This window comes from Ascidia mentula, chromosome 4, assembly GCF_947561715.1.
Source record: "Ascidia mentula chromosome 4, kaAscMent1.1, whole genome shotgun sequence".
Taxonomy (NCBI): Eukaryota; Metazoa; Chordata; class Ascidiacea; order Phlebobranchia; family Ascidiidae; genus Ascidia; species Ascidia mentula.
Window position 1 is genome coordinate 18387984 of NC_138569.1, and position 13277 is coordinate 18401260.

The window sequence follows — 13277 nt, forward strand, 5'->3', positions numbered from 1 at the left end:
AAGATGAAGTGATCAATTTTCACATCAACCGTGGAAAACAGCAATTAAAGCAACTTTCAGCAGGCTTGGGGGGAGTGAAATAACATTAAATGTTTGTTTGTTGAACAATTTGAATTGAACTCGTGATGGGCTTTTCATTAAGCTCCCAGCATTTTATTGAATTATGTTCGTTGCAGGACATTTTGTCTGCTATTTGTGTTTGATCATTCATGCATCACTTGGATGTATTCATCATTCAGATATTTATTATTTGTAAAACATTTTTTATGCCATCTTCTTTCAGAAATGAAAATGATCTTGGGTAGTATACTTGTAGTATTTATAGCCACTGCATTTGTGTCTCTGTGCCAAGAAACTGCACAGTGGTGCTCTGGCCTTGAAGGAACATGCTCAAGGGAGATTCAATCTATAAACTCTTCCATATGCAACATTGACAGACGAGGACAAATTTCACAAATTGAATTTTTGGAGGAGTATGCGTTTAAAGCGCCAGTGATCTTGACTGGCGTCTCCGACAATTCCGAGTTTCAAACAATGTGTCAGCCTGAGCAATTGCTGCTTGACTATGGAAATAAAACTGTGACGCTCAGCACTGCCAATACCCATTCATATGATAAGGTTGAGATGACTTTTGCTGAGTATATGGATAAAGTGTTTTCAAAGCAGGAGTATCACAAGACCGGGCCCAATACATTGTACTGGTTTGGAAACCACAACTATACAGAATGGGATAGTTTGTTCAAGCATTATCAAACACCTCCATATTGGCTACCAGACAAGACAATAGCACTTAGTTTTGGAGTTGCAGGACCTGGGACTGGGGTTCCATTTCATTTTCATGGTCCTGGATTTTCTGAAGTAATTTTGGGAAGCAAGAGATGGTTTTTGCTTCCTTATGAAAAGAAGCCTGAATTTGATCCAAACAAAACAACTTTACGCTGGGTTTTGGAGGAATATGCCAATTTGGAGGATGATGAAAAACCTTTTGAGTGTGTCATAAAACCAGGAGAAATTTTGTACTTTCCTGATAAATGGTGGCATGCCACACTAAACTTGGAGGATTCTGTTTTTATGTCCTCATTTTTGGGATAATTCAAAGTTGGTTTTTAATTGGCGATGGCAGTAATTTAGTTGGTAGAAGTTCCATGATACATTTCAATGCAGTTCAACTTTTCTGCAGTATACATTTTAAATGAAGCCAATGTTTGTTTTGGTCAATGTATTGGACTGTTTTAAAGTATGCAAATGTGATGAAACACACTGTGTTATGTGTCTATGTATTTATAAGGTGGATGTGAAACTTACAGCAGTTGTTAAATCATAACATAACGTGTTTTTTTAACGTACTATTTTATTAAACATTGTGTATCTGCAGCCAACTTAGGAAAATAATATATATGTGTCTTTCAATCCACAGTTCCATTTGTACTTTGTAATGTAAAACTGATTTAGTCATGCCAGTTGTTTTAATGGTGGCTGAAAAGCCTTCACTGGCTCAATCTATTGCAAAAATTTTGTCCAATGGCAAAAACATATCTTCCAAGAAGGGCATTAGCAGTGCTTGCACTATACATGAATATCCAGGTACAAGTAAAGAAAAAGTGTTAGAAATAATTGTAGAGCTTATTGTGTTCTATATTTGTAGGTCAGTTTCAAGGTGAGAATGTGCAGTTTAAAGTCACGTCTGTATGTGGTCATGTTATGGCATTGGATTTTGATGCAAAATACAACAACTGGGAAAAGGTCGACCCGTCCGAACTGTTTCTCGCAACAACTTACAAAAAAGAATCAAACCCCAAACTGAACATTATCAAGTAAACAATTTACCAATAAACATGTTGTCTTGAGTTGATTCACATATAGTAAATCTTTTTTAAAAAAAAACATGTTTGCTATAAAAGTTGTTGCACCCCGTATTTTTGCTCCTGCTGTTGTTACTGGCAAATTATGTAAATTTCTTTTTTAAAGATTTTTAGAGAAAGAGGGTCGTGGGGTTGACAGCATTGTGTTGTGGCTTGATTGTGACAAGGAAGGAGAGAATATTTGCTTTGAAGTGTTAAAAATTGTTCAACCTGTGATGAAACATGTAAGAACTGTTCTGTATTGTTAAAAATGTATTTGCACTAACTTAAAAACTGTGTGCTGCTTCTTCCAGACTGGCTCACAGAGGCAGAATGTGTTTCGAGCTCACTTTAGTTCCATAACAGACAAAGACATCCACGCTGCCATGCGATCTCTTGGTACTCCCAATGAAAATGAAGCACTTTCAGTGGACGCGAGACAAGAATTGGACCTCAGAGTAGGATGTGCTTTCACAAGATTTCAAACCAAGTATTTTCAGGTATGTATGCAATTATTTGTGGAGATATCCATGACTGCTTAAAATTTATCTATTGATTTAATAGGGAAAGTATGGAAACCTGGATAGTTCCCTCATATCTTATGGGCCCTGCCAGACACCCACCCTTGCATTTTGTGTTGAAAGACATGACAAAATACAGTCTTTCAAACCAGAGACATATTGGCAGATTGAAGTTGATGCTAAGTGCCCAAATGACGGCCCACTAATTAGTTTGGATTGGTCAAGGTATGACATAAATACTTAAAAGTTTATTTGTGCAAACACGGTACGTTTTCTTTGCTTTTTCCAGGGGGAGGATTTTTGACCAAATCATTGCCAACATGTACCTTGGATTTGTAAAAGACAAAAAGAAGGCCTTAGTGCAAAGTGTTAAGTCTGACGAGAAAAAGAAGTCAAGGCCAAATGCCCTGAACACAGTTGAACTTCTGAGAGTTGCCAGTTCAGCCCTTGGCATCGGACCCCAACAAACTATGCAGGTAAGTAAACCACAACACACGAGCCCTACAATTGGTCACATAACCATTGATATTTAATGTGTAGTATGCTGAGCAACTGTACACCCAGGGATATATCAGTTACCCAAGAACTGAAACCACCCACTACCCGGAGAACTTTGATTTCCGTGCCCCCCTAAACCAACAAAGTGGAAACCCACATTGGGGGCAATATGTCAAATCCCTGTTGCAGAATGGACCAAATAAACCAAAGAAAGGTGTTGATGTTGGAGATCATCCACCTATTACACCCATGCGGGGAGCTTCTGAATCTGAACTCGGTAATTTGTTGTCGACATTTTCCTTGTAAAAATCCAAAACAAATAAACTTAGTTTGTTTTAAAGCACAAGGCTTTTCAAAAGTTTGTCTGATATTCTGATCCCATAATGCAGATAACATATTTTATTTAAGATACTTTAGTTGTCACTTATGATGTAACCCTGCACAGCGGTCCTATCTGTGTCATGGCCAGGCCAACCCTTTATAACTCTGTAGTTAGACCACCCACTATTTTGTTGAACTGATCATGGCACAAGTTACTGCTGAAACAACAAGTCCAAGTCAGTGTTATCAGTATTATGGGTCAGCCTTTTTTGGTTTCTGATCTATTTGCAAATCGGTGAATAGAGTTCCTAATTTAGTTGATGTTCCTTTCTGTATTTAAAGATTTGTAAGCAAAAGTTTTACTATTTCTGCAGGTCATGATCAATGGAGGGTATATGACTACATTGTGAGGCATTTTCTTGCTACATTAAGTGAAGATTGCACATACCTTCATACAGAAATTGTGTTTAAAGTTGGTGAGGAAACGTTCACATGTACTGGGAATGCACCACTCAAGCCGGGGTTCACTGAGGTTAACTTGTGACTACAATGTGAAGTTGTAAAAACGCATTAATTCTCTTTAAACAAAAAGATTATGGACTTAACATTAGTAAGGAAATTTGCAGTTGTTTGGCCATAGTGCACTCCACGGTGGTTCGTCTCTGTTGTTTGGTACCCAGTTGGGTGCCCAACGTTCACCAAAATATTTTGACAAACGTCCTGTACACATGCTGAAGCAAAGATAATTTATAATTCTCTCCTTATCCAAGTATCCTTTTTTTACAGATAATGCAGTGGCAGTCCATCAGTGACCATCAAACTGTCCCCAAACTAAAAAAGGGTGATGAGTGCTCCATTGAAAAAGTGCGTCTTAATGAGAAGAAGACCGGCCCACCTGATTACCTCACGGAGAGTGAGCTGATAACACTGATGGAGAAGCATGGTATTGGCACTGATGCCAGCATTCCTACCCACATCAACAACATTGTGCAACGTAATTATGTTACTGTTGTGCCTGGAAGAAAACTACAACCCACAACTCTTGGTAGGTTTTTGTTCCATTCCCCTAATTAAAAATATGTATATTTTCATATGTAAAGTACTTAGTTAGGATGTTATTCTTTGATTTTCTCTTATTTTTTACTTTTATTTTATTTCAATTATGTTTTACTACAAACACATATATAATCTATCCTTAGTACGTTTTCCTACAAATATATAATCTATTTTTACTTATACTCAACCAAAATTCATTGCACTTTTTGTATGTATTTTACATCAAGTGAATGAGTTGTATATGATATAACATTACAGTTGTGCCAAAATTTTTTTTTTTTTAAGGTATTGTGTTGGTCCATGGATACAAAAGAATTGATCCTGACTTGGCTTTACCCACTATACGCTCAGCTGTAGAGAAACAACTCAACCTCATTTCCCAAGGTATGTGTTAATAGTGTACAATACCTCGTTCGCTGCACAGTCCCTTGGTCGCTAAATGTTAGTGTTTAACTTGAAGGAAAGGCTGAACACAGAGATGTATTGAAGCATGCCACCACAATTTTCCAACAGAAGTTTCATTTTTTCGTGGACAAAGTTCTTTCCATGGACAAGTTGTTTGAGGTTTCCTTCACACCTCTGGCCGAGAGTGGAAAGTCCATGTCCAGGTTTGATGGCATACGGTGGCTCCATGTCGGGCCTCGCGTGGGGAAGGGGGCAATTGTTTACTTTCCTGTCAAGGAACCTGCTTCTCGTACTGATAAACTAACTGAATCAAAAATACCCAAATCTGAAAAATGAACTGTGGAAGATCGCACATTTTTTCTCTGTCACTTGCGAACGTTCCACTGAACTAAACGAGAGTTTGAAAATCGTAAAATAATCTAAGAATCGTCTCATGGGAAAATACACCGAGATTTTTAATAACCTCTGCAGGGGAGATTCAAAACACATACCGCTTTTATATATCGGCTTAACATACCACGGCCCAACAGACAACCACTCGATTTTAGGTGCGGCAAGTGCAGACGTTTTATGAAGTTCATCGCCACAGCGCCGCCCCGTCTGCACTGCAGTACATGTGACGAGACGTACGATCTGCCAGCCAGGGCAAACATCAAGTTGTACAAGGAGCTCAAGTGTCCTCTGGACGAGTTTGAACTACTCATGTGTTCCACAGGTAAGCATATTTGGTGGATCGACTGGCAGAGCAATATTAAGTGCTCAATTAACCCCAAGTAACCTCAATGGCAATCGGCAAATATGTTCCTTATTCATTTGAAAGCACAATTAAGCAGATATTAACAATTTCATTTCGAAAATCCGACGTTATAAGCCTCGAAATACAATGATGAACTTAAATTAGGTTACTTCGATAAGTTAAGTGTATTTAAGCTGGTCCTAACAGTATACAATGATTAATTTCTCCCAGGCACCAAGGGGAAAAACTACACCCTATGTCCCTACTGCTACAACCACCCACCTTTCCGTGACATGAAACGGGGTTCGGGTTGCAATGCCTGCACCCACCCAGGATGCGTCCATTCTCGATCCACGTTAGGTGTTGCGTCGTGCATGTCGTGCGAGAACGGGATACTGGTGTTGGATATGGCTTCGGCTCCCAAGTGGAAGCTGGCTTGTAATGATAACCGGTGCTCTACCGTGATACAACTCTTCGAGAATGCTCACAGGGTAGGTTTTGATTTTTGGTAAATGGTAGATTTTCCAGTCGAAATATTGTTTTTGTGTCAAACGACAAGTGCTTGGCAGACTGCAAGGATTATTTTAACACAGTATTAATGAGGGGTTGTCAAATTTATACTACATCCTGACTGCAGTTTTAATAGTTAAGATTAATTATTAATATTATATTAGCCAGCTAAAGGGGATAATCATTGAAGGGTTGATGACCATTAATCCGACGTTGAGTAGCTGGAGAAATGGATTTAGCATTCCAAACCTAAATTGTTTTGCATTTCATATTCTCTTGTTTTCAGATAAGCGTCACCGAGGAGGCTTGTGATAAATGTAGCGCTTACGAGTTGTCTGTCGATTTCCACAAGGACAAAACACCTTTGGAAACCAATGAAACGAAGCACACAGGTGATAACTCGATCCTATGGCCTCGACAGCTAATCTAATATGATAATTCATTCATATCGATTTCAAAGTTTGCAGCTTTGCAATAATATGTTTTTTTTTGCACATAGATTTCAAAGTTCCTGTGTCAAATATTCTGTGTAAAACAAATTTGCGAGGTTGTAATGGCAGCTTACACTTTGTTGTATTCTGGCCTAACATGTATTTCCATAGGCCTCGTTTTATGAATGTTTGAAAATATGGGCGTTTATAGGCTGTGTGTTCTGTGATGACGTCTTCTCAAAGCTGATCAAGTTAAAGCAGGCGCGCCTGACAGTGAAACGACCTCCAAGCAGTCGAGGTCGTGGAAGAGGAAGATCCAGGGGTCGTGGACGACGGGCGCCAAAAGACAAAATGTCCCAACTCGCTAATTACTTTGTTTAATAAATTTACTTGTAAACTGTTTTGGTTTTTTCATGTTTAGTTTCGTAGCGTAAATATTCTTCACTTTTGCGTCTAAATCGAATTTAATGTTAAACATCCGCGACACGCGACAAACCTTCCATTAAACGATTTTACCATCCACTAAAGGGTCATGAAATTTTAATATCATTTCCATCCTCCGGTCTGAGTAATCCTCTTTGCTTACGTCACTCCGGTGTTGGCCATCCGGGAATATGACAATTTGCTTCCTGTTAAATGACCACTTCCCCATATGTTTGGTGTGACCAATACTTGAATGATATAAAGTGATGTTGGTATCAGAAACACATTTCCAAAGGTGGTGAATAAAACGTGGGCAAGTGATTCTAGAGAAGGTTTTAGTAAAATTTAACGCTAACTTATATGCAGAATTAATTTTGCGAATAATCGAAGGAGTAATGAACAATTGTTAATTAAGTGACTCAACATACAAGGCCATCCAGGAGAGCAACCGTGCAAATAACGTCACTGTTGGCACAATTCTAATGTACTGAAATAACTCTTGGGCACTTTGTCTAATTTACTCAAACAACACATACACATTTTCCCACGAGGTTATTTATTATTTGTGCTGCTGGCACCTGATACAAGCCAACTTCTTCAAAATAAAACACAACGAAAGCATATGTACAGTGACTTCTAAGCTCATGCAATTTACAGTAAAATTGCATGTATTTTTTTTTCTTTTACAAACATGCCACAAAGCAATTTCGTGAAAGTTACAAATACTAATTGTGGTACTGCCAGAGCAGTAATATAGCAAAAAACAACCTGGAACCTTCTTTTGCACACTATAATTTACAATTCATCTTTTTGCTTCTTGTCAAATGAAAGTGAAGCACTATTGATGCAATATCTCTCTCCAGTTGGTGCTGGGCCATCAGTGAACACATGGCCCAAATGAGCTTTGCACTGTAAGGTAAAACAGCAATAAAGTTTGCTGTGCATGGCAAAAGCCTGCAGGATTAGTTACACACCTTGTTGCATACAACCTCAGTGCGTTTTGTTCCCAAACTGGTGTCAGAATGCTCTTCCACAGCACTTTTATCACTTGGTTGGTAAAATGAGGGCCAACCAGAACCAGAGTCATATTTATGATCAGACCTGTTATTAGTATCCACCAGATTAAAATGTGCATTTAAATAAAATCATGAATATAATACATAACACTATTAACTTAGCACTGGTCGCTATTTAAAAAAACATATAACTTACATGAAAAGCTCAGTGCCACACACTACACATTTGTAAGTCCCAGCTTCCTTGTTTTTTTCATACTCCCCAGTAAACGCACTGAAAAAATATTGATCAAGCAAAACTAGAATCCAAATATTTCTGGTAATTTTACATGACACTGTGGAGATTAGGGCAGTACATATATAGAGGTAAAATATGTTTAGCTTAAATAGTTTTTTTTTTTAATGCACAAAGGGATAAACTTGGTTGATTTACAACTTACTGCTCAGTTCCTTTCTCTTGTGTCACTTTATATTGCAAAGGAGTGAGTCTCTTCCTGAGTTCTTCATCTGAATAAAGTGAGTTTGTTGATTGAGCATGGTGAGCAAAAAATGCTCCCATTACCAGCACTACAAGCCACTGGTAAGTCATGAAATTTGTTTAATTATTAGAAACCCATTTCTAATACAGAGAGAATATTACTCAATCAATTGAAACAAAGTATTGTAGTTCAATTTTTTAAAATAAGATTTGCTGTAGGTTCCATCTCCTATATGGCACAATGGCCACCAAAACACAAATTACGATGGGGCACTCACAACCAATCTACCCAAATTGCTGGAAAATTCTATCAAATGTCAACTGACGTGCACTACACAACACAACGACAGTTGTAGTTGTGTCCAATGGCGTTGCACAACACAACACGACACGACTTTATCGTTAAACAGTCGGCAACAGTTTTTTGCGGAAGTTATGTCGATATTAGCGTTGTTAAATATTAACTTTTACTTACCGTTTTTAGACATGTTTGCAACACCGCTTGAGATCAAGACGCGAGAAACAGCTGAAGGTGCGGCGATCGGAAATTTTACAAAGCGAATGACTCGGAAAGTTTTCTGTAACATGATGCAACAAAAGATCTGATGCGTAACGAGACAATAGGAGTTAGAATGTTTGCGCTGTAGTAAATCTCCGTAAAATAGCTTTGTCACAATGACAACCAAGTTTCGGGGTGTCGTTTTGGCAAACAACTGTAACCTGGAGTAACACCGTGTGTGACCGGTGTGACATATCATGTCTCTCAGCGTGGCTTTTAGTGACAATAATATCACAAAACTGAAAAACAGATATGATCAAAACATGTGCAAAACCTTCAAGGTAACAAACAAATCATTAAATTTACTACTTACGTGGGCTAGTTGTCATTACATTATTTATTGTCTTTCTCTATGGAGTCGCAACACAAGGGAATGGAGTATGATGCTTTTCACCATTATACAACCTACTGCATTTCACCATTATATTGTGTTTATAACAGTTTTAAAAGTCCTTGAACAGAGATTACATAAGTTCTGAATGTTTTTTCTGGCGGGGAATGTGGATTAGGCGATAATGACGTAAGGTGTCGCATGAGTGATTTTAAGTTTTTGGGAAAATGCTTGTATTGTGTTTCGAAGAAAGGGAACAGTATGGATTAACAGTGCTTTTCTTCAATATGACCATACATGTTAAACTAAGTAAGGTAACAAGTACAAAAAATAGATACCTACATCTACAGCTTCGTGGTAATAAGTTACAATTCAAATTCGTCCGTATCGTATCGTTACGATAATCACTCCGCATCACTGACACTGCATGCATCATCGTATGTTTGGTACGTAGTATGCAGTCCGAAGCCCAATCTTGCCAAACAATCACATTGCTGATTGTAAGTAACCAGTGATTTTAATGTTAAATTTGCTGGTGTCAGCAACAATTGTTTGAGGTGTTTTATTGTATTCGCTTATATTTGTCAGCAATTAGTTTGAATTTAATACTTTTTGTGTACATTGGTTGGGCGAATGGGCAAAAAGACATCTGCTGCCAAGTCCATAGAGTCGCAGGTTTGGCAATGGGCTGAAAAAGTTGTTCCAAACCAGATCACAGAAGATCATATTTTAACATCATACCGCTTGAAACTTCCACCTTGCCAAAACAGCAAGAAAAATTGTCAGGGCAACCCAAGATGTGTAAATGGACTGGGACAGTCTTACTGGATTAATTCTAATACTGAAACACTTAATGAACAGGAGATTGCCAGAGTTCAAAAAGAAATTGACTCGGAACAACGGAAACAAGGAGAATTGGTGGGACTAAAAAACTTGGGTGCTACATGCTATGTTAACACATATCTGCAGCTGTGGTTGCATAATGTTAACTTCAGAAATGCAATTTACTCATTGAATGAAACGGATTGTGATATCAAAGGTAATTATCAGCAGACGGTTTGCGGTCAACTACAACTTGTGTTTGGACTTTTGCAGGGCAGCACTTCCAAGAGCATTGACCCGTCCTCTTTTATCCAAAGCCTTGGACTCCCAACTGACTTGCAACAAGATGCACAAGAATTTTCTAAGCTTTTCATGGGTGTGCTCGAAACCAATCCTACATTATCCACTGTCATTCATAATCAGTTCTGTGGAAAGTATGAATATCGCACTAAATGCCTTTCATGTAACACTGTTACAAGTCGCCCCTCCTTATTCTATGAATTGGACTTGAACATACAAGGAAATAAGGAACTTAAAGATTGCATCAAAGAGTTTTTGAAAAGGGAGATGTTGTGTGGAGATAACCAGTATCACTGTGACTCATGTGCATGTAAGCAAGATGCTGTGAGGCAAATTTTCCTTAACAAACTTCCACAAACTTTAAGCTTGCAGCTTTTGCGGTTTGTGTATGATAAAAACACCCACCAGCGCCATAAAATTGTTACCAGCTTGTCATTTCCCGACACACTGGATTTTTCAACCATTCTAGGCAATGACTGTAATCTTGATAATAGTGATCTGCAGTATCAGTTATCTGCAGTTTTGATTCATCGCGGCCCAAGCGCATCATCTGGACACTATATCGCACATATAAAAGACACTTCAGATGGAAACTGGTATAAGTTCAATGATGAAAATGTTGCAAAGATGAAGAACGGCAAAAAACTTGACCTTGGGGCAAACAAGGATGAAGAGGATTTATGGAGTGAGTTGCTGCCACCTTCCCCTAAAAAGCAGCGTCTTTCTAAAGGTTACCATTCTTCCAAAGATGTCTACATGCTTGTGTATTTAAAAACTAGCTCTTTGGGGTTGTCAAAGGCATGTATTCCAATGCCATACAGAATTAGGCAAATGGTTGAAGAGCACAACCTTTCCATTCAACAAGATGCCGAAGCCCGACTGGAAAGTGTTTGTCTGGAACAATCCAAGTCTCTCGCGCACCGAAAAGGAATGCAACATTTTGTTGAATCACTTGGAAAAGAAAGTGATGACAATGAATGGATGCATTTTTCTGTTTTAAAATATTACCTGAATCCTAATCGTACTCAAAAGGGAGTGCAAAAAACTGGCGATGCACTTTTATGTCGCCATGGTAACTTAAATGTTGATAAGGTGTCTGTTATGAAATATATTCCCAAACAAGCAGCAGACCGCTTGTATGCAGAATGCACAGATATACCACGTCCTAAATTGGAAGTATGCCCGGACTGTGTGCAAAATCGCTGTTTATTTATACAAAAGAAACACAAGCTTTGTGAGGATTATGAAACTGTGAGCCAGCACCTCAAGTCATTCAAAAATACCCTAGACAGTATCAACAAATGCTTTTACATTGGCAAAATATCTCTACGTAAATGGAAATCAATGGTTTTTGATTCAATCCGTCTCCAATACGCAACAAAATTGCAGGATGCCAAATCCTCTTCTGAAAACAGTGAATCTGAAGACTTTGAGTTCAACACTGATGTGCTTTGTGTGCATGGGAATTTATCAACAGGATCTTCAAGCTATCAGTTAGTCCCTGCTGAATGCTGGCACACATTAAAAAGTTATTTTCCCAATTGTGTTGAATTTGTGGAAAACACTGATCCATGCGATGAATGCATGTCAGATATACAAGTGGAGGAGCTTAGATTGGCACAATTGAAAAAGATGGCACTAGAACAAAAATCTGACTTGCACCAGTTGTTTCTTGGCAAAAACAGGCCCAACTATAACACACTGACGAGAAACCAAAACCCCCTGGCAATCTATGCTGTGGTCTCAAAAAGTTTGGAAAAATGGAGAGAATTTCTTCGACAACCAACAAAAAATGACCCTCTCACTGGAATCAATAACCAAGAGCTTTTGTGCAAGCATCATATGTTGCTTTATAATCCATTGGACATTTTAAATAGCTCACTTATCCATGAGGACTTAAATCAACCAACATGTGAACTGCTGTGGAGTGAAGAGTGGTCAACAATACAAAAGCACTTCTCTGTTGATCATACAATAAAACTATCCAGACCTTTTACTATGGACTGTTCTGTTGTACTTTGCAAATTAGGCAATGGCGTTGACAATGGGAGTCCTTCAAAGAAAATAATCCAACCAGACAATTCTCAATCAAAACCTCCTTCCGTTATAATTCATTCTGATACAGTCAAAGACGCCACTTTAAATTCTTCCAATCGTGATAAAAACATGCGCTCAGTGGTGTTCAATCCAAACCTCTGTGACATATGCATGCAAGACCTTGCCAACGAGCAGAAGCAAAAGTTGTATGATTTTGAGAGTGCAGATGTTTATGTGCACAAAGTTGCCAGTTCACTAATTGAATCACAGTCAATCTTTCCAGAAAAACCAACTGCCACTGAGGGAAAATCTTCACGTCGAGCAAGGAGATGCACTCGAGGTGAAAAAAAGCTCACTGAGATTTCCTCCGCAATGACACTCAGGGACTTGAAGCTTAAAGTGATGAGTATATTTTCAGTTCCTCCATTTGACCAGAATCTGTGGCTTAATGGCAAGCTGCTTGTGGGTGACTCTTCCACATTAGGGAATTTACTGGTTTATCCAAATTGCACTGTCACACTTATTGAGGATGAGCCTAATCCTGACAACTTACCGGTTGTGTTGGAGCCTGTTAAAGAAGTTGAACCAGAAAGGGGTTTCAAGGGAACTGGGTTGATGGGATTCTAGAAACAGTTTATGATTGTATGGTTAATTTAACATTTATAAGAAAGGTTTTTAATTTGCAAGTTACTTGTATCATGTAATAGACATTTTAAGTGATTCACCTTTGTACTTACTGAAAGAGTCTTCAAAACTAGTTTTGCATGTTATTAAAACAAGGTGTTTTTTGTTCAGTGTTCTGTATGAAAAACGTTTGTTTTCAGTGGAGGAAAACATTGATGTCGACAATAAATTCGTAAAGAAACATTTCCTTTGACAGAAAAATAACTTTCAAATATGTGCTGGATTTTGAATGTTCTTAATTTTTCTGCTAAAGACTCGTGCTTTATTTCTATAAACGCCATTTGTATTTTCAGACAAGAGTGTAAATT

At 38.2% G+C, this 13277-nt stretch overlaps 4 protein-coding genes across 5 annotated transcripts; 3 read left to right on the forward strand and 1 right to left on the reverse strand.

Annotated features, from left to right (window-relative positions):
* Positions 1 to 128: 128 nt before the first annotated feature.
* LOC145898829 (jmjC domain-containing protein 8-like) lies at positions 129 to 1305 on the forward strand. The gene has a single exon (XM_082987458.1). The coding sequence runs from the start codon at positions 223 to 225 to the stop codon at positions 1090 to 1092; it is 870 nt and encodes a 289-aa protein (XP_082843584.1). The 5' UTR covers positions 129 to 222; the 3' UTR covers positions 1093 to 1305.
* Positions 1306 to 1422: 117 nt separating this feature from the next.
* On the forward strand, positions 1423 to 6719 carry LOC145897134 (DNA topoisomerase 3-beta-1-like). Its single transcript, XM_082985313.1, has 15 exons — positions 1423 to 1584; positions 1646 to 1814; positions 1969 to 2086; positions 2156 to 2341; positions 2406 to 2587; positions 2652 to 2838; positions 2903 to 3137; positions 3556 to 3713; positions 3968 to 4226; positions 4523 to 4621; positions 4698 to 4845; positions 5191 to 5357; positions 5610 to 5869; positions 6175 to 6280; positions 6531 to 6719. The coding sequence occupies exons 1-15, from the start codon at positions 1455 to 1457 to the stop codon at positions 6698 to 6700; spliced, it is 2574 nt and encodes an 857-aa protein (XP_082841439.1). The 5' UTR covers positions 1423 to 1454; the 3' UTR covers positions 6701 to 6719.
* Positions 6720 to 7287: 568 nt separating this feature from the next.
* LOC145897722 (peptide methionine sulfoxide reductase MsrB-like) lies at positions 7288 to 9221 on the reverse strand. 2 transcript variants are annotated; one of them, XM_082986129.1, is made up of 6 exons: positions 9109 to 9221; positions 8712 to 9034; positions 8199 to 8265; positions 7955 to 8032; positions 7717 to 7843; positions 7288 to 7651 (listed from the first exon to the last, which is right to left on the reverse strand). In XM_082986129.1, exons 2-6 carry the CDS (start codon positions 8992 to 8994, stop codon positions 7538 to 7540), a joined length of 669 nt encoding a protein of 222 aa, XP_082842255.1. In that variant the 5' UTR covers positions 8995 to 9034; positions 9109 to 9221; the 3' UTR covers positions 7288 to 7537. The 2 variants fall into 2 exon arrangements, with proteins under 2 accessions (XP_082842255.1, XP_082842254.1); XM_082986128.1 differs by having other exon boundaries at positions 8712 to 9137.
* A 498-nt stretch (positions 9222 to 9719) lies between these two features.
* Positions 9720 to 13276, forward strand: LOC145897423 (ubiquitin carboxyl-terminal hydrolase 48-like). The gene has a single exon (XM_082985712.1). The coding sequence runs from the start codon at positions 9760 to 9762 to the stop codon at positions 12910 to 12912; it is 3153 nt and encodes a 1050-aa protein (XP_082841838.1). The 5' UTR covers positions 9720 to 9759; the 3' UTR covers positions 12913 to 13276.
* Position 13277: the final 1 nt, after the last annotated feature.

Bases quoted from the DNA above. Each gene is read 5' to 3' on its own strand.
- LOC145897134 (XM_082985313.1), top strand. From the start codon at position 1,455: ATGCCAGTTGTTTTAATGGTGGCTGAAAAGCCTTCACTGGCTCAATCT. The intron at 2,087-2,155 runs GTAAGAACTGTT...TGCTTCTTCCAG, and splicing joins TTCAACCTGTGATGAAACAT to ACTGGCTCACAGAGGCAGAA. The intron at 5,358-5,609 runs GTAAGCATATTT...AATTTCTCCCAG, and splicing joins ACTACTCATGTGTTCCACAG to GCACCAAGGGGAAAAACTAC.
- LOC145898829 (XM_082987458.1), top strand. From the start codon at position 223: ATGTATTCATCATTCAGATATTTATTATTTGTAAAACATTTTTTATGC.
- LOC145897722 (XM_082986129.1), bottom strand. From the start codon at position 8,994: ATGATATGTCACACCGGTCACACACGGTGTTACTCCAGGTTACAGTTG. The intron at 8,033-8,198 runs GTAAGTTGTAAA...ATATTTTTTCAG, and splicing joins CAAGAGAAAGGAACTGAGCA to TGCGTTTACTGGGGAGTATG. The intron at 7,844-7,954 runs GTAAGTTATATG...TACTAATAACAG, and splicing joins TGTGGCACTGAGCTTTTCAT to GTCTGATCATAAATATGACT.
- LOC145897423 (XM_082985712.1), top strand. From the start codon at position 9,760: ATGGGCAAAAAGACATCTGCTGCCAAGTCCATAGAGTCGCAGGTTTGG.